Below are 25,747 nucleotides of genomic sequence, written 5' to 3'. Positions count from 1 at the left end.
TTTTTTTTTTTTTTTTTTTTTTTATTTAAAGGAACTGGGAGCTGGGGGTGGGCAGGTCAGCCATGTGGTGGGGGCTGGGAGAGCAGACAGGGTATGGAGGCACATGGCAGAGCCCCCCCATGCAGTGTTGGGCAGTCGGGGGCAGTGGGAATCACCCCCCTCACCCCCCAGGAGCAGGAGCTGATGAGTGCACAGCTTTTTTTTTTTTTCCTTCTTTAAAGTGCCGGGAGCTGGGCCTGGGTGGGGCAGCCATTGATGGGACTGGGAGAGCAGGCAGGGGATGAAGATGCTCAGGGGGCTGGGGGAGCAGGCAGGGGATGGGGCCTGGCAGGGATCCTCCCATGGTCCCCTTCCCCCTCCTCTGGTCTTCCTCTGCCTCCCCCACCCCCTACTTAACAGCACAGAGCATGGGTCCAGCTCCCTGCAGCAGTTAGCGGGGACTGTCCGAATCTCCAAAGCTCTCCGAATCTTTTCTGAATTGATTCGGACCTTTTTATTGGTCTCCCACTTCAATTCAGATTCGGAGATTTGGCCACCAAATCGAGCCGAATCAAATCAGCACCCGAAGCTTTGCACAGCCCTAATAGGCATAGATCTTTAGAAAGTATTTAGGCATGTATGTTTCTTCCAAATACATTGGGAAATAGAACCCCTCTACCTTTAAAAATCTGGGCCCTAGGGCTAAACCCAACAAAATAAACTACATTTCCCAACCCAATTGAGCTTGTTCCCTATGACATTTCTGCAATTTGAAGACCCCCAAAAGCAGTGGGAAGAGATCTGTAGAAAACAGCTTCCTATCCTGGTTCACAATACCATGGTGACAGCTATTGTTTTTGCAAGCTCTACAGAAGAGCTGGTAGGGCCTTCACCTTTTGTAGCATGGTTTTGTTTGAGGGAAGGAAGAGTCTGTCCTATAACAGAAGACTAGAAATAGCTTCACTTATACAGTATAGCAAAACAAAGGCAGGAAGGAATGTGATTGCTGTCTATGAATGCATAAGAGGGGCATACACCTAAATTGGAAGGAAGGTTTTTTAACCTGCAAGAGAAAACAGGCAAGAGTACAAGCTGATGTAAACTAGCCAGGCTCAAAATATAGGCTCAAAATTAGAAAGTTCATAACCTTTAGAGCAGTGAGATTCTTTAGAGCTGTTCAATTGGAGTAGTGGGGACAAAACTTAACTAGCTTTAAGATGGAGCTTTGTCATTTTATGAAAGGGCACAGTGCCTGTGTCTGCCCCAGTAGCCCTATGATCTCATGTAACATGGTAACTGCTGAGCCATACTCAGATGCACCACAGCCATCCCTCCTCTAGAGAGCCTGCGGTCCAGGAAATAGCAAAAATAAAAACTGGGAGAAAAGATTTATTACAATTTTTTTTTCTGTTTTTGCCTTATTTCCCCTTCCTATTTTAACTACAAAAATACTAGAATAATAATGAAAATTGGTCAAGTTTATCATGAAGGTGGATTGCTGTCCACTTATCCTTCCTACAAAAATTAGTTTAATTTTCACATATTAATAACTTGAGCGAATTTCCATTGAGGAAGGAGGGAATGTATCTGGGACTGAATAAATTTCAAGGCCAAGTAGATCACAGCAAATAAACATCAAAACTCAAGGGTGGAAGAAAATTATTATCTGAACATATAGTTATTGCTGAGTTGAAAAGTACCCTCAAGTTACTAGTATAATGACTACTGTTATTAACTGTTTGAATACCAAGTGAAAGAAGAAAATAAGCTATACAAAATGGGCTAAGTGCCAGAAGGTAAAATGTTTTAAAGAAGTAGTGGGAATGCCTTTCTTGGTGTTTTCTTCTCTCTTTCTCCTGTCCTCCCTTGTCACTCTAACAAATTTTCTCCTCTCCACACGTATCTTCCCTTCATCTGTACTTCTTTCCATGTAGGCAAGGAAGGTTATTTTCTCCCAGAACATAGTTTTTGATTTACAAATATATGCTTAGCACCTGAGCTAAAAGGAGAGCAGGCTGGAGTGGTTTCAATAGAAACAAAGGAGGATTAACCAAAAAAATGACAACAAAGATTACAGTTCTGAGGGCTACAAACTGGCAATACAACTTGTTTCAAATGTGAGGTTTGTGGACAGAGATAAGGAGATAGGACTGAAGGGCTGAATCGGGAGGATCTTAGGCAGTGAAGGGGATTGCAGCTTGCTTTGTTTATTTAAACATTTTCCTTTTGGAAATTTCCCAGCCCTGTTTTCTTTGCTGTTCAGAATTATTTTTCCTGCTTCTCTGTACATTTTGCAGTTTCTCTGCTTTATCCAAGGGAAATGAGAAGCAGGTAGGGCATTCTAGCAGCTGACATGCAGCTTGAAACATCTAAGTAGAGAGTGAGGAGATTTCCAGGAGCCAAACTGAAAGGATGGTACTCATGTTCCCAGTACAGCCAGATGGGAAACTGTTTTCTTCCATGACTCTTTGAGATGTCAAAACCCCCTCTACTCCATTACAAACAAGATCAAAACGAAGACCTGTCCAAGTGTTTCTGTGAAACTCCAGAGATTCCCAGCCCTGGTAAAAAAAAAATGTCTAACAGTCAGGACATTCTTTTCCCTGAGATTTGAGAAATACCAACCCAAGCCTGTTCTACCTGATTCTGGCCAATGACTCAAGGCTGAGTTTCTCAGGTGAATGCCCTGGCCAATGGACTATTCACATGCTTGTGCGCTCTCTCTCCCTGTCCCTCAAAATTCTGAACCTACTCTAATTTACACCAGACATGGAACTGCAATCCAAGTATGTAGTACCACTATGCCAATCTGCTTTATGATTGGCTATTTATTCCTCATAGCCATTCAGAAGCAAGGATTGGGTTGGATGAATGGTCTGTAAGGTGGATAGAAAACTGGCTGGATCATTGGGCTCAGTAAGTAGCGATCAGTGGCTTGAGATGTAGTTCGTAGCTGGTATCAAGTCGAGTGCCCCAGGGGCTGGTCCTGGGGCTGGTTTTGTTCAAAATCTTCATTCATGATCTGAAAGATGGGATGGATTGCACCCTCAGCAAGTTTGCAGATGACACCAAACTGAGGGGAGTAATAGATACATTCCAGGGTAGGGCTAGGATTTAGAGTGAGCTAGGCAAATTGGAGGATTGGGCAAAAAGAAATGTCATGAGGTTCAATAAGGACAAGTGCCAAATCCTGCACTTAAGATGGAAGAATTCCATGCACAACTATAGACTTTGGACCAACTGGCTAAGCAGCAGCTCTGCAGAAAAGGACCTGGGTTTTTCAGTGGACAATAAGCTGGATACGAGTTAGCAGTGTGCCCTTGTTGCCAAGAAAGCTAACAGCATATTGCATTAGTAGAAGTGCTGTCAGCAGATGTAGGGAAGTAATTATTCCTTTCTCTTCAGTACTAGTGAGGCCACATCTGGAGTACAGTGTCCAGTTTTGGGCCCCTCACTATAGAAAGGATGTGGACAAATTGGAGAGAGTACAGTGGAGGGAAAATGAAAATAGTTAAGGGGTTGGGGCACATGATTTATGAGGAGAGGCTGAGGGAACTGGGATTATTTAGTATGCATAAGAGAAGACTGAGGGGGGATTTAATAGCAGCCTTCAGCTACCTGAAGGAGAATTCAAAAGAGGATGGAGCTAGACTGTTCTCAGTGGTGGCAGATAATAGAACAAGAAGCAATGGTCTCAAGTCGCAGCAAGGGAAGTTTAGGTTAGATATTAGGGAAAACTTTCCCCCTGGAGCGGGGTGAAGCACTGGAACAGGTTATCAAGAGTGGTGGTGGAATCTCCATCCTTTGTGGTTTCTAAGGCCTGGCTCGACAAAACCTTGGCTGGGATGATCTATTTGGGGATAGTCCTGCTTTGAGCAGGGGGTTGGACTAGATGACCTCCTGAGGTCCCTTCCAGCCCTAATTTTCTATGATTCTATCTGTACAAATATCACTGCACTTCAAATGGCTGAGGTAATATACTAGGCTGAATACCAAATAATAAGATAAGTAAAATAGTGTTGTGTGTTCATACTATGTTCACATAGCAACTTTTGTATTAATACCTGCCAACCTTGCCTCACAAGTTATTAAGAAATTTCAGAAACATAAAAATAAATCTGTTTTAAAATGTGTGTGACGGTTTTAAATAAGGGTAGCACACATCCCTAGCAAGCCAGTACCTCAGTAGTTGGCAAATCAATTATTCCAAGATATCTTTTAGGTTTTTAGCAGAACTAATCATGTACCTTGTTATGGTAGAAGTTACTAGCCAGTCTAACTCCTTTCAGGCTTATCCATCCTGAGAAATTGAACTGGATGGTGGGAAATCCATCAAGGACAAAATAACAGAAACCTTTGACCTGGCTTCACAGGAGTAGAAATGTTCCAAAATAACTTCTGCCTAAGAGCTGATAACTTCCTAGAAGGAGCGGGTGGGGGGGAAAGAAGGTCCAGAGGAACCACAGCAGCAAATTCTCCCAACCAACACACTGTGTAAAATAGGACACAGATGTCCTGTATAACAGAGCTTCACATCACACAAGGGTGCAGACCTTCTGCCTTCCTCCTCCATAGCTGCAAGGCAGGGGTTGGCTAAGTGCATAGTTTCTGCACCTGCAGAGGCAAGAATGGGTTTTCCGCAGTGACAGAACAAGGTTTCCATGCTGGAAATGCAGTAAACTGAAAAAAGAATATCCTAAGATTTACTAGAAATCCTGGATATTTTTTAAAGGGCTGCATTTTTTTTCCCTTCCTAGTAACTGTGCTTCCTGGCTACAGTAATGTTTGATTTTTCTTGTCACAGTATTTCCTTTGTCAAGGGAAGCTTTTATATTTTTGATCCAACACAGTTTTCACTTCAGCCCTGAAGAGAATTAAAAGAACGTTATTAAACCATCATAGTGTTTAGCCCTATACTTACACATGCGCCCACAAGTTTGTTTATACTCTGAAAATATTATAGTTGTCTATGCACAGGGCAGAGCTCATAACCACTTCTGAGTTTTACAAGGTGCCTGGGAGTCAACAGTGTCTGTATATCAACAGGCCAAAGGCATCACTTCTGAGTTTCACTTCTGATTTACTAACACTCCTCCCCTCCCCCTTTTTTAATATATTGGCCAACTGAGTTGAAGCTTTTATGGTGGTACTTTCTTCTGTTGAATAATTATCACAATTGATTATAAAAGGGTCTGGAAACCAAAGGCAGATTCAGAACATAAAGTGTCTAATCTTTCTTAACCTCTGAATGTATAAAGATAGGTTAAATAGAATTTAGCAGTTGAAAAAACAATGTCCTTTATACGGTTAGGAATGCATATTTTTCCTCTCCCATGAAAACATTTCTTTTGCTATATATATATATATTATAACAAGGGGGGGAGACAGAGAGTGTCAAGGACAGGCTTTTCAGATGCAAGGTTTCAAATTAACCTCTTTCTAAGAACACTAAATGTGTACAGATCCCATGAATTCCTAGCTACAAGGTTTGAACTCTTTTACTCTTGCAGAAATGCATAGGTTAACTATCAGTTCCCTTTGTTTTCTTTTTTAATATCAGGTTGCAATTACACGGTACGAGACAGAAACCAGGACTCTCAAAACAACTCGGTAGCCAAAAGAAAGATTTCCCAGAGCACTCACTCATCATTATGCAGTAGAGCCATAAAGTAGTTCACATGTAGCACACAGAAGAAAAAGATGACTTGTTAAATATTCAGGATGAAATTCTGGCTCCATTGAGTTTCACTGTTGATTTCAACAAAGCCAGGATTTTCACCCTTAGTTTTCTGGAGTTAATATGATCACACACTCTTTGCCAGGGGAAAGATTCTTCCCAAGTAATAAAAAAGCAAATGCTTCTACTTCTGTTAGCAGAGTTCATGAAATGAGCTAGTCTCTGTCCAGTTCCCAGACTGTCACACAATACTAACAAAACCATCACAGCCACATCAGGCAGCAATGACCAAAGTTTCAGAAGCAGTCAGCCTCCTGAAATAACCACAGAGAACAATGGGAGCTATTGGGTGCTGCCACTTCAGAAAATTCTGCCATCAGGACCTAGCACTTTTGTTGACAGTCTCGGCAGAGACATCCATGACTAAACTGATATGGAGACTCAAATATTTCCTAACCTGAAAAAGTTGGCTTCTATAGGAGACTGACAATGCAGTCATCCTCATGTCCGATCTTGCCCTGCCATTGTCTGTTTTTTAACTGTTCTGTAGATAGAAAACTATTATTTATTGATTGTCATATCCAGGCACCCTCAGCTCCCACTTTTGACTTTAAAGCCCACATGGACCCATCAGAGAGTCTAAATATTGGTGTATTACTTTGTGAAATGTTATGTTCTCTGGTGTTCTCCAGGAGATGAGATTGGATTATCATAATTATCCCTTGTGGTAATAAATATTATGATTCAGGAAATTAATTTTAAGCATCCATAATTGACAGTCTCGGACACAGGCTCCACAGTGACCTCTCTCACTATTGCTGGAGATAGCCCCATCTAATCCTTATTAGCCAGGAGAACAGGTCACATTTGAAATATGAGAGACAAATGAAATGATACTTTAAAGTTTCAAGCCACTAGCCTGAGAAAACAAAGTGGTACCTTCTCTAGCATTCTGCTTGTATGTACAGACATGCATACAACATACATTTGTTTTTATAAGTAAATGTAGTGTAAAATGAAGGGTGGAAGCTGAAAGAGTTGTTTTAGGGAACAATAGCAACACAGCTAAGACACAGTCCTTATGTAAGCAAATCTCCTACTGAGGAGAGTTTTATATCCTAAAAATGACTTATGAAGGAGTGAACAGAAATGAAAGAAGTATGCAACACAGCAAAAACAAAAAACAAAAGAAAAGAAAAAATCCAAATAAATAGCATTACCTCAACCAAGAATGCTCAGCACACATCTAAAGGAAAGTGGATGGGAATTTTGTCTTATTCATCAAAACTGCAATCGTAGGCGCCCTTAATGATAATGTTCTTTATTTTATAAATTACACGATAACCATAAGTTGTTTATCTCTTAAATTTAAAATTGAAACCAAAGAATGTAATCAGGTTTGTGGTTTAACCAGTTTGAAAGGGACTTGACCTTTCACTTGCCTCTCTCAATTACCTAACACCACATTTTTAGACAATGATACGTTTTTGGTTTGGAATATGATGAAAATGAAAACAGAACAAAACAGCAGGAATCTCTCCACTGGATAAAGGGCAACAAAGCTGGAGATTTATATCAAAGTGATGATGGTGCAACTCCGTACATTCTCAAATAAACAGTTTGCTAAACATGACTTCAGCCTATTTGCCTTTCAACTGACAATTTGTAAGATAGCATGATTTGTGCTCCTTAAATACTGGGAAAAACCATTTTTTTTAAAAACTCAGCAATATATACATATCATAAATATACAGACTGCAGAATCAGGACATCCAGAGACAAAAAATCCTCTACTGATGTGGAAGCAGTGTTTAGTTTGGGTAGAGTATGCAGACATGTATAACGCGCTTTGGTCCATAATGCATTGTAGATAGCCGCATTTCCATGCCTGCATAGAATTCCACTTATTTCAGGAGGGCTTCAGGCCAATGCTAGTATCAGGAGTAGATTGTATGATTGGGGACATAACTTACACCCTTCCCTGCTTACAGCACTTCATACCCCTTTCTAGTCTAAAGGTGCTAATGTACACCATTATCCGTTTTCCATACCAGTAAGTTTTCCAAGTATTACCTTATTTTGCAAATGTTTTATCCTCATCATTACTTATTTCTTCCTCAGAAATATTGGGTGTTGGCTGCAGCCCAGGCTGGGGATTTTGCCTGGAATGTGCCAGGACTTAACCCTGGAGATTCCTAGTCAGAGGGTCTTGCCCTTCCACTCAGGGTCAGATCAATTGCCCTATTTGGGGTCAGGAAGGAATTTTACTTCATGGTCAGACTGGTATGGACCGTGTAGGGTTTTGCCTACCTCATAGTGGGAATTGTGACCTCTTCCTGGGATCTCACAAGCATATTTTAACAACCTGTGCTGCAGTAGGTATATTGGTTGCTGTGGTCCCCCTGCTTTACCTGTGGCAGATTAGAGTGTTACGGCTGGATTGACTGAGCAGTTTTGCTAACAGATTAGACAATGGATTTGCATAGCATGGTTTGGATAGGGATGATTCTGCCTCTGGCAGGGAGGCAAACTAGATGACCTCTAGAGGTCCCTTTCAGCCCTACTTCTCTATGAGCATTTTTACATGTGCTCCGGGGGTGGGAGAAGGATGCTTTAATTAATAGACTAGCTATGAGAGCTGCTCTAATTAAAGTGCCCAGAGCATCTTGCGCATCAGTGTGCTCCCGCTGCCATTTTGAAGGGTGGGGACTTTATCTAAATCTTGTTGAGCGAGCTTTAGTTAAAGCACCCTTGCCGCCATTTTGCAGCTGGGGGATGCCGATACACTAGTCGCGGAGGCTGGCTGGAGGGTGCTAATTCGAACACTCCAACAGACTTGATTAATTGAGCCTGCTCCAATGTGCTGTACTTACATGTTGGAGCAGCCTCCCAGAACATGTACAGGCACCCTATGATTCTATAATTCTATTTATTGATATTATCTATTGGGAAAAGCAGCAATGTAAACCCTAATTGATCCAGAAATAAATATAAAGTGAGCTTCCAATGGGGGTTACATATCAAAGCAGTTTGTTTTCCTGCAACATTTTTTTTCAGATAACTTCGGAGGCCAATTCTGCTTTTTTTGCAAAGAATCTAAGACTGAAAATATTATATTTTATGTTTTTTAAATTGCAATATATGTACAGCATACATCCAAAATTTATGATTAACTTTTTTTTTCAGATCAGCAATCAGTAGATCTGCTTGTTTCAGATCAGCAATCAGTAGAGCTTATATTCATAAGACATATATGTACATCATTTACTTATTCAATGGCATATTATTTTAAATACTACATTTAACTGAGACAGAGATCTGACCCAATGTCCAGTAAAGTCAAAGGAAAGACTCCAATCAACATAACAGTTATTGATCAGAACCATAGGGCACCTATACACATGCTGGATGCCTGCTCTGATGCGAGCTAATTAGCACATGTCAGAGCATACTCAATTATTTGAATCTCCCGGAGTGTGCTACAGGCAACCCCCGCTTAGCACTCTTAATTGGTTCCAGGAAAACCAAGCATTAAACAGAACCGTGCTAAGTGAAACCCATTTTCCCATAGGATTTAAAGTAAATAAAAAAATTGGTTACTGCTGCTTCTCACTACCACTGCCACTTCAGCCACGTGCCAGCACAAGTCACAAAGGAAGTTCACAGTGAAGGAAGAAAGTAAAACCAGGCATTTGATCTGTGACAATGTGCATGGCACACCAGTTACTTTAAGAGAAGGCAAGCAGTATGAGAAACCACCTGCAGGTGTGGCAGGGGCCAGTTGGAGTCACCTGACCAGAAGGGAGCCAGGCTTGAAGCATATAAGGACAAGGCCTGAGCAGGTAATATCTAAAACTGCACCTCAAACCAAAAATCTCAAAGACATTCTCAAGTGTTTTCCATCTGCATAATGTCAGCACTAATCATGAACTCGCCTTCATCTTAAACAGCTTCTCAAATTTGAAACCCACCCAGTTGATCTTGGAGTCACCCTTGACCAGATTTTAACTTATAAATCACATCTCCAGAAAACGGCTTTTAAAAAAAAAATAAAAAAAAAAATAAAAAAAATCAAGAAATAACCTACTTGCCAAACTTGCAGGCTCCACTTGGGGTGCCAATGCATCCACACTATGGTCATCTGCTCTCACACTGAGTTATTTAGTTGCAGAATACTGTGCCCCTGTATGGGCTCGTTCATCACACAGCAAAGTAGTGGACAACCAACTGCATGCTACAACGCGTCTTGTGTCAGGCACATTGTGTCCCGCTCCATTCCCATGGTTACCAGTCCTCAGTAACATTGCTCCCCCTCATCTCCGCTGCACAAATGCTGAAGTAAATTTACTAGCCAGACTCCATGATAATCAATGATAATCCTATGCTGCCAGTGCATTACGACATATTCCACCCACCAATAGCTCAGTTTAAGATGTTCAGTATAGATTACCCTTTCAAAACCCTTTGACTTTTCCTTACTTACTTGATGGCATGAAGAATGGTCAGCACAAATACCAATCAATCACCATAGGCAGACAAGGTTCTTTGAGTAGATGTGATATCTTTTATTAGACCAACTAAATAGTTGGGAAAATTGTTCAATCAATCACCATATCATCTCTGACTCTACAGTCAGTCAACCAGGATTTAACTAGGTACGCCATTATTGGGCACTTAACCATTTTCGAACTAGACAGCGTCACTGTGCTTCAAACATATGCCAGTGGGGCCTTTACAATGACAACACACTCTCTAGTGGAAAAGTGCAAACCATGTCTCACATAGTTGACGACTCATGTCCATTTGCTATGCTACCTGGTTACCTTCAAGCTCTTCACACTAGCAATGGCATCACTTTAAGATGGCCGAAACAACATGCCAAAACCACATAAACTAAATAAATTACCCCCATTTTACAGATAGTGTAACTAGGCAGAGAGATTAAGTGATTTATCTGAAGCCGTCTATAGCAGAGTCAGGGACTGAACAAACATCTTCCAGGTTCAAGAAGCATGTGCAGGGCTGACCCACAATTTATTGGGGCCTCCTGCAAGATATAGTTTTGGGGCCCCCTGATGTGAAGAAGCCAGCAGCAATGTGAGGGGGGAGGAGGGAGGAGTGGCAAGTGGCCAAAGCAGCTGGCGGGGGCTGGCAAATGGCCAAATGTGAAGCTGGTGGCGGCAATGCAGAGTGGTGGCAACCACCTCCCCCCCCCCTTTGCTATGGCGCTGATTTGGAGCATTCACGGCCGCAGGGGGGCCCTTGGCTGCAGGGTCCCCTGCGGCTGCGGGTTCCGCAGGATAAGATGGGCTGGCCCTGACCATGTGAATCCATTGCTATAATTTGTTTTATTTAAAAAAAATTGATGAAAAGGGAATCTAATATCACCATCTTCCTACCCCAAATCCAACAGCAGGTAAGGAAGGAGGAAGAAAGGGAAACAGAACTCCTGTTGGAATCACTCATTCATTCATTCATTCATTCATTGGCAGTCATACGTCTTGAGTGACCATGGGGATTGTGCCCTTGGTAGGTTACTGGGTATTACCACAGCTTCTTGAGTGGCTGAGGAGTCTGATATGTGACAGGCAGACCCTCCAGCAAGTTGCACATACAAACTCAGTTGAGCCTGCACTAGCATGCCAAGTACCATTTTGTCTTACCTGCCTCTGACACCTCTTGTCTAGCTCATCATTGACCCTCTCCATCTCAAAGCAATGTAAGCCTTGTTGGAATAGTGCCCGGAAAACTACAGCTGTATGTCTACCTACTGTATTATTGCTACTGTCATCTCTATATAAGACAGGGCATGAATAAAATGAGACACCCCCCCCCCTTATATCTTCCTCATAGAAACAGTACCATATTTATTTTCTATATTCTTTTTAGTGCACTGAGTATTGCAACAAACAATCATTTGCTAATAAGGGTACTTTCAACAAGCATCTTTCCTTTGTTGCTAGCCAAAACATCTAGAAGGAAGAGAGAAGGAAGAGACAAATCATATAGCAGAAGAAGGCCAAAAAAAGAAATTTGGCTTCATATGACTCTGTGGTTTACCACACCATACTTAAATGTTTCAGCAATAATAAAGGTTACATATAGTTGGCTGTCAGCGTGGACCAGTTACCATCTTTTTAAGAAATGGGCACGAGAATAAAAGTTCTCTCTCCCTAGCCCAGATTAGTGAGGTGGCAAAGTATTTAAATAGTTAGTCCTTTTGTGAACATTAAGCTAACATCTCAAAACTATAGTGACTGAATTATATTAATATATTAGGACAACATGAAAGAGACAAGGAGAAAATAAATTTGCATTAACGCACTAAACACACACACCCTGCCCCTCAGATGTTTTATTTCTCCCCCACAACACAGAGAATTTTACTCTTATTGGAAAGAATTTCTATTCTGCCATATTTTTCACATTGCTCCAATTTGCTTGGTCACTTTGATCTGTGCTCCATGTTTGCTACCCTTCCAAGCATGGCATCATCCACAAACTTGACCACAATTAAATTTTCACCAGAGGAAACAATAGACCAGAAGAACCTTCAAGCACGGCGCACAGAAATGTTAACTACCTCTGCAGAGTCCTGAGCTAAGATAGAATACAGCTTTATTGACAGTGCCTGCCCTGCAAGTGAACAAACTGCAGCAATGTCACCACAAGCCAGCATAATAATGTTCTTTTAAGAGCAATCTTAAAAAAGAAATGTGTCCATTCTGATTAGCCCTTATGGTTCATATGACATTTTCAAAAAGACCATAGATAATACAGCAATAACCTGGCCAAATTTTCCTCTCCCTCCCTTGTGTAGTTCATTAGTCTTCTTCTAGAAAGCACTCCTGTGTTCAGTGTACTTTCCTGGTTGTTGCATGCCTGATTTGCAATGGATAAAACTGAATTTGAAGGAAAATTATTAATGGATTTCTAACTAGCACTTCACTTTTATTTTAGAACTGTGCTTACACTCCTACTCTACTCATCTACTTTGTCATCTCATTCCTGAGGTGATCCTTTTGTTGAGGTAAATGTGTAGTTTTTAATTGAAGGCCATCATGGGACATATGTCAAAATAAAAATGACAATCTCATTCTGCACTCAGATGGCTCAGCAGTACCATTTGCTTCAGGACATATATAAATCCTATGAAACATATCTATAACTGACAACTTGTGTGCATTAATAAGACCATTAAGCATTATCATTTAAAGAGATTAAGATTCATGTTTCACAAAGCATCATAAATCTTCTGGTTAAATATATGCATTGCAGCTTCTAAGGTACAAGCCACCAGAAAAAAATATATACAGTAGAATACCAAACAACTGCATTGATTGGAACTGGCCTCCTTGCAGTTATGAAAACATGCGCTACAATGATAACTTCCCAAAACACAATTGAAAATACAGAAGAATATAAAGACATTGATTTAGAAGAATTTTATTAACAAGATTATGGTACTGTGAACTGAAATATATTCATTTTAATTCAATATGAATGGGGTGGAGATGCAAATAAAAGGTTTTGTTTGCTTTTTGATTAATGACACCTTGTATGACAGTGTGCAGTTGGTAGCACTGCAATTGTTTGGTATCTTGCTGTACTGCAGAAATCCAACTCATAGAAGGGAATGCACAATAGATTAAAAGCACCTGTGCTCCCACAAATAGTGAACATGCAGGTTTTGTGCAAGGAATTACTTTGGGTTTTGAAGACAGGAGAGGTTAAGCAGCTACAAAGCATTTCATTACAGTAACCTGGCTACAGTTATTTTCTCTGCGTTGCTCCAGTAGACCCCTACAGAAGCCCAAGGGTAACGTTGCTGTATATCTGAAGGTTCTGAAACAGAGCCCAATTCCCAGCCCTGCCCTGTAATAGATGAGGATAGCATAAATTCAGGGAACTGAATTATGGGCAGGCTCATAGGGGTCCTGCACAGGGTGAAAGTAATGTGTGTAACAGCAGGAAGAACCAGGGGATAGTCTGCAGAGCTGGACTGACAATTTGAACTACAACTCCCTGAACCCCCAGGGGCTGGGGGGCAAGGGAAAAGGAAGAGGAAGTTTGAGGCTTGAGTAAGGGGAAAGAGAGCAGTGGATTCTGGTCAGCCCTACACAAAAGGAGAGCACCAGTGGAGCTGGACACCTCATTGGCTTGGTTAGCCAGGACTGTGGACTGAAGGAGCTGGACTCAGGCTGCTGTTTGAGTGCTCTAGAGACTAAAAGCTTATTTGGGGACACCTCCAGAGGTATGGATGGGAAATTAAGGTACTGAGTGTATATTACCATGATCTTGATGTTTTTTTTACCTTTAACTTGTTCCCACCCTTTTGACCGTTGGCTTACAACTAACCCGTATGGGAATTCCCCCTTGCTTCTTGTGCCAGTTTCTGGGGCTGCAGAGTTGGAACAAATTGGTGGCAATGGTGAGATTCTGATGCGAGGCTATCCCACAGGTGAGGCAAATGGGGACTGGTGGTCATAAGCTATGAGGTGCAGGGAAAACTGTTGCAGTGGGTGTATAGGGGTTTTTTTGTATGAGCATTTGATCAGAGAAGATGAGTACCAAAGAGGAGGTGGTACCCCCAATAGAAGGGGAAAACACACACACCCCACCTAGTGTCTCAAGGCCTACATTCAATCTGGCACCCTGTGTTAAGAAGGAACAAGAATGGGGTGACTGGCATGAACCATTTAAAATGGCAACTGAGTTAAATGGGTGGAATGAGGACACTAAGCTAAAATTCCTGAGCCTGTTGCTCACAGGGAGGGACAAGGAGGTCTACTCTAGGCTCAGCAGTAAAGCCAAACAGAATTAAAACACCTAACAGGGGCCCTCAGGAATGATTTCAAGCAAAGTGCAGGTCCTGATTGGGAGCTTGCAACTTTCTTTAATCATAAGAAGACTTCAGAAGAACAAGTGCAATAGTTTGGCATTGCCCTCATATGATTAGCTGTGAAGACCTTCGCACAAGCCAGCCCAGAGATACAGGATCTTCTAGCTTGTGACCAGTTCATCAGCAATGCCTTCAGTGGAGAGAAGTGGGTCCAGCTTTGGTTTGGAAAGCCCCATAGCCTGGATGATGCCGTAAAGCTAGCCACTGAGATGGAAGTGGTGAGAAAACCGGAAGCCCTAGATCAAGGCATCAAGGCAAGGGTACATGTGCATTCCAGGAAGGAAAAGTCAGGCGCACACATCCCAATCCCAGTTGCAAACTCATACAAAAAATGGTTGGCAAACTGTCATGGAAATATTAGGAGAGAACTGAAATGAACTGAAGCTTAAGAAGAGTTCAAGAAGAGTATGGAAACCCAGTCCCAAAGCAGACATGCAAAGGGAGATCCTCCTGAACCACAGTGGCTGGAGTGTCATCAGGAGAATGCTGATGGATGCTGGCACTGTGGTAGCCATGATCACTTCTGGAGGGAATGCCCAGAGAGAAGGTGGCATTCAGAGCAGGGAAATTGAGGTTGGCAGGGCTGGGATACTACCTGGAGAGAAAGCTAGAAGTTCCTTGCCAGGTCTTCCTAAACTCAGGTGTCCAGGTACCCACTGGACATAGCTGAATATGAAAGCAAGCTATAGCAGAGGCAGAAAGAAGCCTTCAAGCCTGTAGGCTAGTTGTCAAGGCAGCTAATGGAGAAGTGCTTCCAATTCTGGAAGAGTGAAGTACAACCATCAGCTTCCAAGGCCTACAGCTGCCATGTAAAAGTCTCATAACAAAAGATGCCTATCAAGATGCCTTGTTATGCACCAACTTCCCAAAGAATTCATCAGGTCACTATGAACACTTTCTGGGGAGGCATTTCCCCTTGTATACTACAGATGCCCAAGTGAAGGCATACAAAGTGGTAGCGGAGAAAAATCCAACAATACCTCTTAGAAGTAAGATGAGTTGATCACCAACAAACTGAAGAGATGGTGCTGTGAAGGGGAGGAGAGCTTATTTGAACCTATGTTCACTGATGAATTGGAATTGTTAGTGTGAACTGCAATGGGTAAGAGCCACAGGGGTGAAATTCCTGTGTGTGTTGCTAACACATCAACAGAAGTTGAAACACAAGTACAAATCAAGTCTTCATGGCCTGGAACCTAACTCTGTAAGGGCAGTGCAAGAAGTCCTATTGGAATATGCAGATATATTCAGCCATGGAGACCATGATCTAGGGCATAGAGGCTTAACAAAGATTCTAGTTAACACTGGCAATGCTTAGCCTAACCACCAGTGGCCTAGAAGAGTACATTTCCATTTCCATTAATTTCCAGCAGGAATTTGATCAGCAGCTGCAAGAGAGGGAGGAAAGAGGCATCATTGGGCCCTCTGTGAACCTGTGAACTACCCCCAGGGTGTTGGTGCAGAAGAAAGGGGGAGGCATGCGGGTCTGTGTGGATTATTGTAGACTGAATGATGTTACTATTAAGGATGCCTACCCCTTACCTTGAATTGATTACATGCTTTGGCCAAGAGATCTAGCTCAATGGTTCTACACGCTTGATCTAGCTAGTGGGTACCGGCAGGTGAAGGTGCACACAGAGGACAGAGCTAAAGCAGCTTTTTGCACTAAGAAGGGACTTCTTGAGTTTAACTTTATCCCATTTGTTTAATGTTATCCCCTCCCAGTACATTTCAGAGACTGATGAATATCATGTTAGTGTAGTTATAAGGGACATCCCGCCTGGTGTACCTGGATAATATTATTGTGATAGAACAAAATTTTCAGGACCACTTGCAGAAACTGAAAGCAGTGTTTAAGAGAGTGAAGGAAGCCAACTTAAAAATTAAACCTGCCAACTGTCATCTTTTCTTCAGGGACTCAAACTTTTTGAAATATGTTATCTCCACGCAGGGGATAGGCCTGGATCCAGAGAAGATGGAGACTTAGACCAGGGAATGTCAAGATGCATTTATATAGAGCTAAAGCAACAGTTGATGTCATCCCCCTATCTTAGTGTACGCTGCCCCTCAGTTACTCTTCTCATTGGATACTGATGCAAGTGACACTGGCATCAGAGCTGCTTTGTCACAAATTGAAGGAGGCCAGGAAAAGGTACTACCTCTTGATGTTGTCTCTGGAGTAAATATATCAGACAAATTTAATAATCCATATAAATACACTACAAAGATGGCAGGATACCTACGTTCAGTTAGTCAAGCTGTCAGGAAACATCAAGGGAGAGGGACAGATGTCAGAACTCTGGTTGGAGTGGTTCAAGAGAGGGAGACCCCTGGGAGCCACACAATGGCCCATAAATTAAGCGATTAGCAGCTCATTAACATGTGATCAGAGGCGAGCCATGGAGACAGGGGAAGGACACCTGGATACTTCAGCCCTGACCCAAACACTGGAGGGGGAGGGAAGGGAAGACAATGACCATAGAGCAGGGGTTGTCAACTAGGGGTATTCATAATCCCAGGGATACTCAAACAGGTCATAGGGGGTACACACAGGCAGATGGGAATGAAGTGTACTCCAGGGTGTGGCAAGAGAGTCTCCTCCAGTACGTTTGCCTCTTAGCAGTGGGAGGGATGCATCAGGCACCACCAGCCCCATGTGGCGCACACAGTACCTCCGCAACCCCACCCATCTGAATCGGGGGGAGTGTTTTGTGTTGGCCCCTGGCAATGCAGGATTGGCCAGTCAGCAGCACGCAGAACCACGACTGGTCATAGGAACGCAGTGCAGCACGTGGTGGCCAGTGCGTGCAACCCCCCACCGCTCCCCTCCCTCCCAGCACTGCCACTACACACACCCCTGGGAGGGCATGGGGAGGGGGAGTGTCCCTGGCTGCACACTGCTATGGGCTGGGGCCAGGGCAGCACCAGGCTGTTCCCAGTCGGGGTGTTGGGCTGGGCAGCAGTGGGCGGAGTTTGGGGGGGGCTATGGTGAATTTTGGGGTGGCTGCATCCCCCCATAGTGCATCCTGCCCCCCCCCACAGTGCAAGAGGGAATAGGGCAGGGGCAAATCATTCACCCCTGCCCCACTCCCTCCTGCACCCTGGGGATTGTCCCACAACCATTAATGGGGCCCCAGCCAGGCCAGGTCGTGGGACAATCAAAGCACAGCAGCTTGTCCAGAGGCATGGGTGGGTGAGTCTCGTGCCCCTGGATGAGCCACTGGGCTCCGATTCACCGTGAATGGGGCCCACTCCCTCCCTCACTGCCATGGGGGATGCAGATTGAGGCTCCCACGGTGAGGGAAGGAGGGGGGCAGCAGCAGGGCTGGGCCATGGCCAGGCCAGGTGGTGGGACAAGCAGAGACCTGGGTGGTAGGGCCCGGGGGTGCCCCACCACCTGGCCCAGCTGGGGTCCCACTGAACTCAGCCCTGCCTGTGTCCCGCTTTCTCGTTCACCATAGGGGGCCTCAATCTGTCCCCACCATAGCCCTTTCATCTTCTCCCATCCATTCCCCCATAGACTTACCTGCTGGGGGGGGTGTGCACACATGTGCACTCTGCCCACCCCCCCCCAAATAGTTTTTTCTCCCTCTGCAACTTCTGCCCCACCCCCACTCCCTTCCTCACCACGGGGGGCCTCGATCTGCCCCCCCCCCCTTTAAAAACAGAAAAAATATAAAGGGGTACACAAACTGAAACTTTGAGACTGAAAGGGTATACTTGTTAAAAAAGGTTGAAAACCCCTGCCGTAGAGGGAGGAGGGAGATGTTGCAGCTCAGGGCTCCAGAAGCCAGAGCATTGCAACTTAGATGCAGAGCACCAGAAAGAAACTGCCTGGAAGGGCATGGTAGCCTACTGGTGAAATTCGAGTACTCAGAGAGAGAGAGACTGCAATTAGAAGGGATATTTACTTTTTGTTTCTTTTTTTATTATTGTGTTGTACCTGAGGGGGAAGGAATTTCTATTACTAAGTGAATGCAAATGCTTTTCATTCCATCCAGGAAGAGCACACACCAACTGCTGAAGCTTCCTTAGCCTGACGAAGGGTTTTTGAACCCGAAAGCTTGCTTAATAACTATTCTCCAACCATTTGGGTTGGTCTAATAAAAGATATCAAATTCACCCAAGGAACCTTGTCTGCCTATGTCCTTAGACCAACACGGCTACAACCCAAACCCCTGCAAATGCTTAATACTTTTTTTTAATTCTAAAGCTGATCCCATGGCATAGAAGTGACTATAAAGGGGAGGAAGAGGTCACAGGGTGCCTGCAGGTATGGTATTAGATCCTGCCACCAGGTGAGGAGATTAGCTTCAGAGAGTGGTTACCTGGAATTGAGAGCAAGTAACAAGAAGGTGGACTGGGACCCAGGAACAGGGGCTGGAGCTGTGGACCCAAATTAGAGGGTCCAGCCAGAGAAAAAGGGGTCAAGGCCAGGGAGGCCAAGACCTTGGCAAAGTTTATGGAGGCCAGAAGGCCAAGATGACAGGAAGGATAGAAACATTTCTCCATGACCCCCAAATAGGACAATACACCCAGCAAAAAGCTACCCCGCCTCTGCCACCAGCCTCCCAAACTTACAATGGAGAAAGACCAAGACATGGTAGGTGAGATAGGAGGCAAGGCAGGGGCCAGGGGTCATAAGCAGGTGACTCAGATGGGCAAGGGACTGCTGAGAACAGGCAGAGTGTGTGTTACCTGTCACAGTGGATAATGTAATATGAATGCAATATGTGTAACTGCAGGAGGAACCAAGGGGACAGTCTGCAGAGCTGCACGCTGACTTAATTTGGACTACAACTCCCTGAAACCCTCCGGGGTTAGGGGGCAAGGAAAAAAAGGAAGAGGAAGCTTGAGGCTGGAGTAAAGGGAAGAGCAGCGTGTACATGGAACCTGGTCAGCCCTACATAGAGGAACGTACAGTGCAGCTGGAGATCTCACTGGCTTGGTTAGCCTGGACTGTGGACCAAAGGAGCTGGACTCAGACTTGGGGTCAGCTGCAGGCAGCTGGTTGAGTGCTCTAGGGACTAAAGCCTTGTTTGGGGATTTCTCCAGAGTTGTAGGGGGAGGGAATGAGGGTGCCACAGAGTTGATGTTTCTTTACCTTTTACTTGTTCCTTCTTTGGCCCATTGGATTGTGATCCTAACCCCTATGATTTTCTATATAAAAGTGGGAACTCCCCCTTTCTCCTTGTGCCAGTTTCTGGGGCTGTAGTGTAGACACAGTATTATCTCCAGCATGAAGAAATTAGAACGAATAAATAGCCTTTAAATATGCTTATGGTTGATACCATAGTCCTAATATAAAAACTTTTATATACAGAAAGAACCCTATCTTGCTAGCCCAAGTTCACATCTGAATTTTCTATTGAAAGAGGGAGTGAGCCTATTATTATGTCCTTTGTTTTTCCATGGGAGGTTCTCTTTTAACTAAAGTTGGTGAGATTTCAACCAACTGGCTACAACACCTTTTCTGAAGTTATGTTCACACGTTTTGTATAATGCAGATTGTGTAATATAACACCATAGCTATGCTCCATTATGGTTCATTATCAGGTTGAAAATTACTGACACTCAACACTTTTGTCTTTATAGTAGTCTATCATTTCAAATTATGCCTGCAGTTCAGAGCAGTCTGTGTAGTCAATATTCTGAGAACCAAGTTCTGGCATCATTCTTCACAATGAATTACACCTTCATTCACAAGTGGTCCCAGTGCCCTGCTTGAGTTCTAGCTTAGGTAATTATATTGACACCCTAAATTCTCCCAAGTTTCATAACAGCATTCTCATTTTTGTCCCCAACTGTTCTGTTGTGTTGCTGCAAACTATTAAAAAGTTGTCATACTCCACGTGGATTTGGGTGGCATATTGGGATTGATGATTTCTATCTCAGGCTATGGACGGGCATGATATATATTAAAAGAAAAGCCTTTCTCCTAGCATGAAAAGAGAGTATGCAGCCATTCAAGGGGTTTCTGGCAGAATAGAACAAGCTCTTCTTCAAGAAAGTCACATAACTCCTTTTCCACACTAACCTGAACAACTGTACATTTCTCCTACATGGCAAGGACCACCAGTAGCCCACAATACCCTGCTCTCCCTGAAGGAGAGCACCAACTCTCTGAGAACCTCTCCAGGGATGGTTCCAGTCATGGAAGAAGGCTCTCCACCCCGTGCACTCCTCCAGGTCACCCAGAAGCTGGCCCCAGTCCCTGTAGTGTGTAGGGAGAGAACTTTCCCCACAGCTCAATCCATCCCTGGTACTCCTGGGGCAAGTGGAACCGCACTGCCTTTGCTCCCTGCCCCTGCACCAAATGGGATGACCTCAGTTTCTGCAGGGCTGGGGAGTGCAAAACATGACAGGAATAGTCCTCAGCCCTATTGGGTAAAGGGCTGCCTGTAGCAGCTGCCACTTTTCAGCAGAGAATTGAACTGGTAGTTCAATTTGAGTTCAGTTCAGGTCAGGTTCAGATGTACTCAGTTGGCTTGGGTTCAGTTCTGGTTCAAACCACCAAAAAAAATAAATAAATAAAAAATAGAGGTTCAGTCACTAGTACAAACTGGTTCAAATCAAAATTATTATACCCATAGCTGATAATTTACTGATTGCAGAATAAGAATAGGCTTCTAAAAAAGAAACATGTTTTACTTTGTAATACTTATTTAAAGTTTATACAAGTAATATTTTTTCTTTAATTTGACTGCACTTGACTTCAATTTTACATGACTTTGGCAGGTTTTTGTGTTGTCAAAACAATTACTTGTTCATGAACAATTTGTTCGAGCAAACTAAATCAACATCTTCTAATAGCTGCTCTGTCATATTGGACCTCTGCTGATAGAATAAATCTGAGGCCTGAAAATATTCTTTCAACACTCACTTGTGTTGCAGAAACTGCCGTTACAATTTTTGTCAATTGATACAGTTCAGGCATGGTTTTTACCTATACGTTTTTTGATGTTCCAAGTATTTTAATACTTCCTTCTCACTGAGATGTGGATCATCTGCACGTGATGGTAGATATGGTCCTATCTTTTGGGGGGAGTTCTTTTGTTCGGCTCTCTTTTTCTCTCTGGAGATTTCATAAGCTTTAAGAAGAGAGTCCAATTCATCACCTGATCTTTCACTTTCAGACATGTGCCTTTGATTCTATAATACAACAATTGACCACAACTTCTTCCAATTGAAGCATTTCATTTAACCAATACATGGAGAAAAATGGAAGTGTTGCCTTGGCTGGAAGGCTTGATGATATCTGGGATCAAGGTATAGACATGAGGGAGATAGATTTTCCTTATTATTTTTTCATGGAAACCAGTAAGGACTGAGTGATAGAGGATGTGATTTGATGTTTCCAATTGGCATTTTAACCAAGCACCATCAGTCACCCATTGGTAGTTGTTCATGTTGAATATTTTTTCTTGCTATTTTAGCAAGCTTCACTGAAATTGCTATGCCTTCAATAGCATCCCATTCTGCCCTGTCCCTGCTCTGGTTGGGAGAGGGCCAGAAACAGTGCATCCTGGGATTGCTCATGTTATCTCTGTGGAGAAGAGTGAAGTTACCCTAACATGAAGTAAGGAGCATAGCCCAAAGTTAACCCTTGCCTGAAGTCACATAACTTTGAGACAGAGGGCACTTAGCATGATTTAATGAGCTTTAACATGCACACACACATTTGAAGTACCCTTATTAAGGTCTAAATGTAATGTGTAACTTTCTTCCACCATCTGAACCAAATTACTATGATCTTGGTCATATCTTCTTTTTACAATCTTCCCCAGACAGTAAATTTTCTGTTTCCTCTTCATTTAAAAATTTCTTGTTCTGCTTCCTCAGTTTCCCCGAGTCTCAAACATCAACCTAACTGCTTTCAGCATGTTTGCTCCATTACCTGTTATAGTACTATATATTTGTCTTGGCATGATTCCGTATATATTAAGAACTTTAATAATCAGTGATTTTATATATTCAGAGGAGTGCTTCTCTCATCTTTTTCATTGCAAGAGTTCAAAGAACAATTTGACCGGCAATGATAACTATGTCCCTTGCTTTGGTTTTTTTTATTCCCTCCTAAATGGTGACTGCAAGAGCATCAACTTTGTCGTGGATATTTTCAGCATTCACTGTAAATTTTGTTCCCAAAAACTTGAATGTGGTCAACAATTTTGTGAAATCCCAAATCTTCCATCAACTGAAATGGTTTTCCATTTACAGTAACTTATTCTAAGCAAGCATCCAATAAGGTAGCTGCTTTGTTTTTAACACAAAGTGCAAACTAGCTTGTATTGTACTTGACTTCTTGGATGTGGGTTCATCAGGACTGCAAGCATGTTGTGGTCATTTTACTATGTTTAGAAAGAGAGGAAATGCAAAATTTAAAAAGTGCAGCATGCTCCTTAGGATGCTGTCTTTGAATGTGCCTTTCCAGACTGGAAGCATGGTTCCCAGACATGACTGCACTGCACTCTGGTTCCTCAACTTGGCAGATGGATATATATATGTGGAGAGGTGTGTGTGTGTGTCACTGTCACAGTTAAATAATTTTCTCACAGGATTTTGTTGATTTCTCCCCATGATTTATTATCAAGGCACTGTAATTAATTACAATAATTTTATCAACAAAAGGGGACAGGGATAGAGACCATAGGGATTAAGAATAAGAGTCCACTAATTGAGAAAGCAGTAGTATTTATAGCTATTCACATACATTAAACTCAATTGGCTGTTAGTAATATAGACTAAAGAACCAAAAAACCCCACCATGATAGAAACTGCTAGTTCAGAGAAAATACTTAGGATTTACTATAAAGCTGCCTTTCTGGTAGCACCCTCATGTCTATGTGTTATTCTATTTTTGTGTGTCATAATAAACCAGTAGTTTCTAACATTTAAAAAAAATCTTTAAATGTTGTTTTAATGAAGACTGAAACTTTATTTTAACCAGTAACCATTTTTTTATTCACTTCAGTTCCAATTCAGGTTTAGTAGGATAGGATAGCTCCATTCCAGTTCAAGTCAAAATACTGGTTCAGACTAGTTCTTTGGTTTCTGTTTGACTCCCTGCTTTTCAGCAGCTGCCAGTTAATAACCTATCCCCTTCCCTTGCAAGGGAGAGCACAAACTGCCAATCAATGGATCACCTTTGCCATTAGGGGAGACCAAGGAGAAGTCCTCCAGTGCCCCCTAGCAGGAGAGTTCACCTGTGTAGCTCTGCAGCCAGGGGGCCAGAACACATGTACAACCCAACTCTCAACCTATTTTTCTAGTGCAAAGAGTTTCACAGAAATTCAATGAATGCCTGTCGGCACCCTTGTTGTTTGCCAAGTTTTGAGATCTCTGGAGAAGGGCACATGCAAGATAAGTTGTTAATATTTAAAAATACTGTATTTTATTTATCACCTAAAGATTCAAAACCATAAGCTCTGCCACAGAAGGAGTAGCTTGCAAATTATTTAAAATTCTGTAGAGTGAACAATCTAATATTGAACTAGAGAAGAGCACTAATAATAATATTCCTACATCACATTGCCAAAAGGTTAAAGGGAAAATAACTCCAGGCCAAGACATTTTATTATTGATTCCAAGCCAAATGTGCATAGCCAAATTATATACCTTGAAAATAATTTTATGTAAAAGAATTATTGAAGGAGTATTACATTAAATTTAGTGAATGGTGGAACTATGATAAAAATAAGTGCTAAGTATTTCAGAAGGCAACATTTTAGCAAAACAGCATGCAAAGTAAAGATGAATCCAATTTTTAGTACTGAAAGACCAAGCAGTGAACAAAAACAATGCAAAAGAGAAATACAGTGAAAGTAAAACAGGCCTACATTTAAGAACTAACTTCCATAAAGTGGCACTAAAAGCCACTGTTGACCTTGAAAGGCAACAAGCACAGCAAGCCCGAAAAATCTTTTAAGAATGTGCTTAGCGTTCTTAGAGTCCATATACACTTGATAACCCTTGGACATAAGAAGTGTCTCCATCATACAGAAGTTGTTGCAACAGCAGAAAATGTCTCTCTCCTACACTGAAGTATTTCATGGAAAAAAAAAAAATCAGAGGGACACATTATCCCCCAAAATAGCCAATAGACTGGTGGTTAGGGCACTCACCCAGGATGCAAAAACTAATGTTCAAGTCCTTGATTTAAACCAAACCAGAACAGAAATGTGAAATTAAATCTTCTCTCTAGCCCTGATAAGAACTGCACAAATGTCAGGCACTTGACTGTTCTGGGGTAGGGAGAGAGTATGTCTTCAGTTTGTCTCAGAAATGTATTTCAGCATCTGAGAAACCTTTTTTTGTTGAAGCTGGTAGTACATTTCTATGAAAACAATTGCATTTTTGCACAACAACCCAGCCAGCTTTCATATACAACTTCAGAAGAATTACACAATCCTAATGTGGTTAGATTAAAGCATTTACTTATGAGCTCAGGGTCAGAGCACTCAGCCTCTTTCAGGGGTAAATCCTACATGAATATTTAATATAAATATGTCATGCACCTCTATGGCACAGGAGACCAGAATAAGATCCCTAAAGAACTCCAGTGACAGATCTTAACAGCAAAAATTATACAGCAACAAGTGAACTTAACAGAAATTATGAGCACCAGATACAGATCCATAAATTCATGCATTAAATAAGAAAAATGCATATAAGCCATAATACGGGATCATTATTTCAAAAGAAACTTGAAAAAACCACAAAAAGACATTTAATTTAGATGTAGTAGAAAAAATGAACGTCACCATATTATGGTATCTCCATCAGAAATTAGCTCATGTAATCCTATCTTCTAATTGACCCTATAGAGTCTGATCAAATAACATGAAATATAAAAACACCTAAAGGATGCTGGCTTTTTGCCTACAGTAGCGATACTTACAGTAGAAGTTATGTCTTGCTTGTGGGTTCCTCATTTGGTGATGTAATTTTCAGAAGTCACCATGCTTTTGTTCTTACATAGAGCAGTTCCTTCATGGTTCCTTTCAAGTACTCTTCAGACCAAATAGTTTCCACATAATATATTTCCTTCTTAATTGTATGTAACTTCTGTGCTTGGAATCCTGTACAAAACACTCAAGCATGTATACAAAAGTCAATCAGTCAGTTGTCAGCAATATTTGGCATCTTCAAAGCCCTTAGAAATCATAGCTAACTTAATACTTGCAAAC

At 42.3% G+C, this 25,747-nt stretch overlaps 1 protein-coding gene across 1 annotated transcript in view; it reads right to left on the bottom strand.

The window, feature by feature from the left end:
* KCNK2 (potassium two pore domain channel subfamily K member 2) overlaps nt 1–25,558 on the bottom strand; it is a 187,350-nt gene extending 161,792 nt beyond the window's left edge. Inside the window, exon 1 of the mRNA XM_025209570.1 lies at nt 25,459–25,558. Coding sequence (XP_025065355.1) covers nt 25,459–25,492 — 34 coding nt within the window. The 5' untranslated portion in view covers nt 25,493–25,558. The remainder of the gene's footprint in view (nt 1–25,458) is intronic.
* Nucleotides 25,559–25,747: the final 189 nt, after the last annotated feature.

This window comes from Alligator sinensis, unplaced genomic scaffold, assembly GCF_000455745.1.
Source record: "Alligator sinensis unplaced genomic scaffold, ASM45574v1 scaffold842_1, whole genome shotgun sequence".
NCBI classification, from domain to species: domain Eukaryota; kingdom Metazoa; phylum Chordata; order Crocodylia; family Alligatoridae; genus Alligator; species Alligator sinensis.
This window is presented reverse-complemented; position numbering and strand designations above follow the sequence as displayed.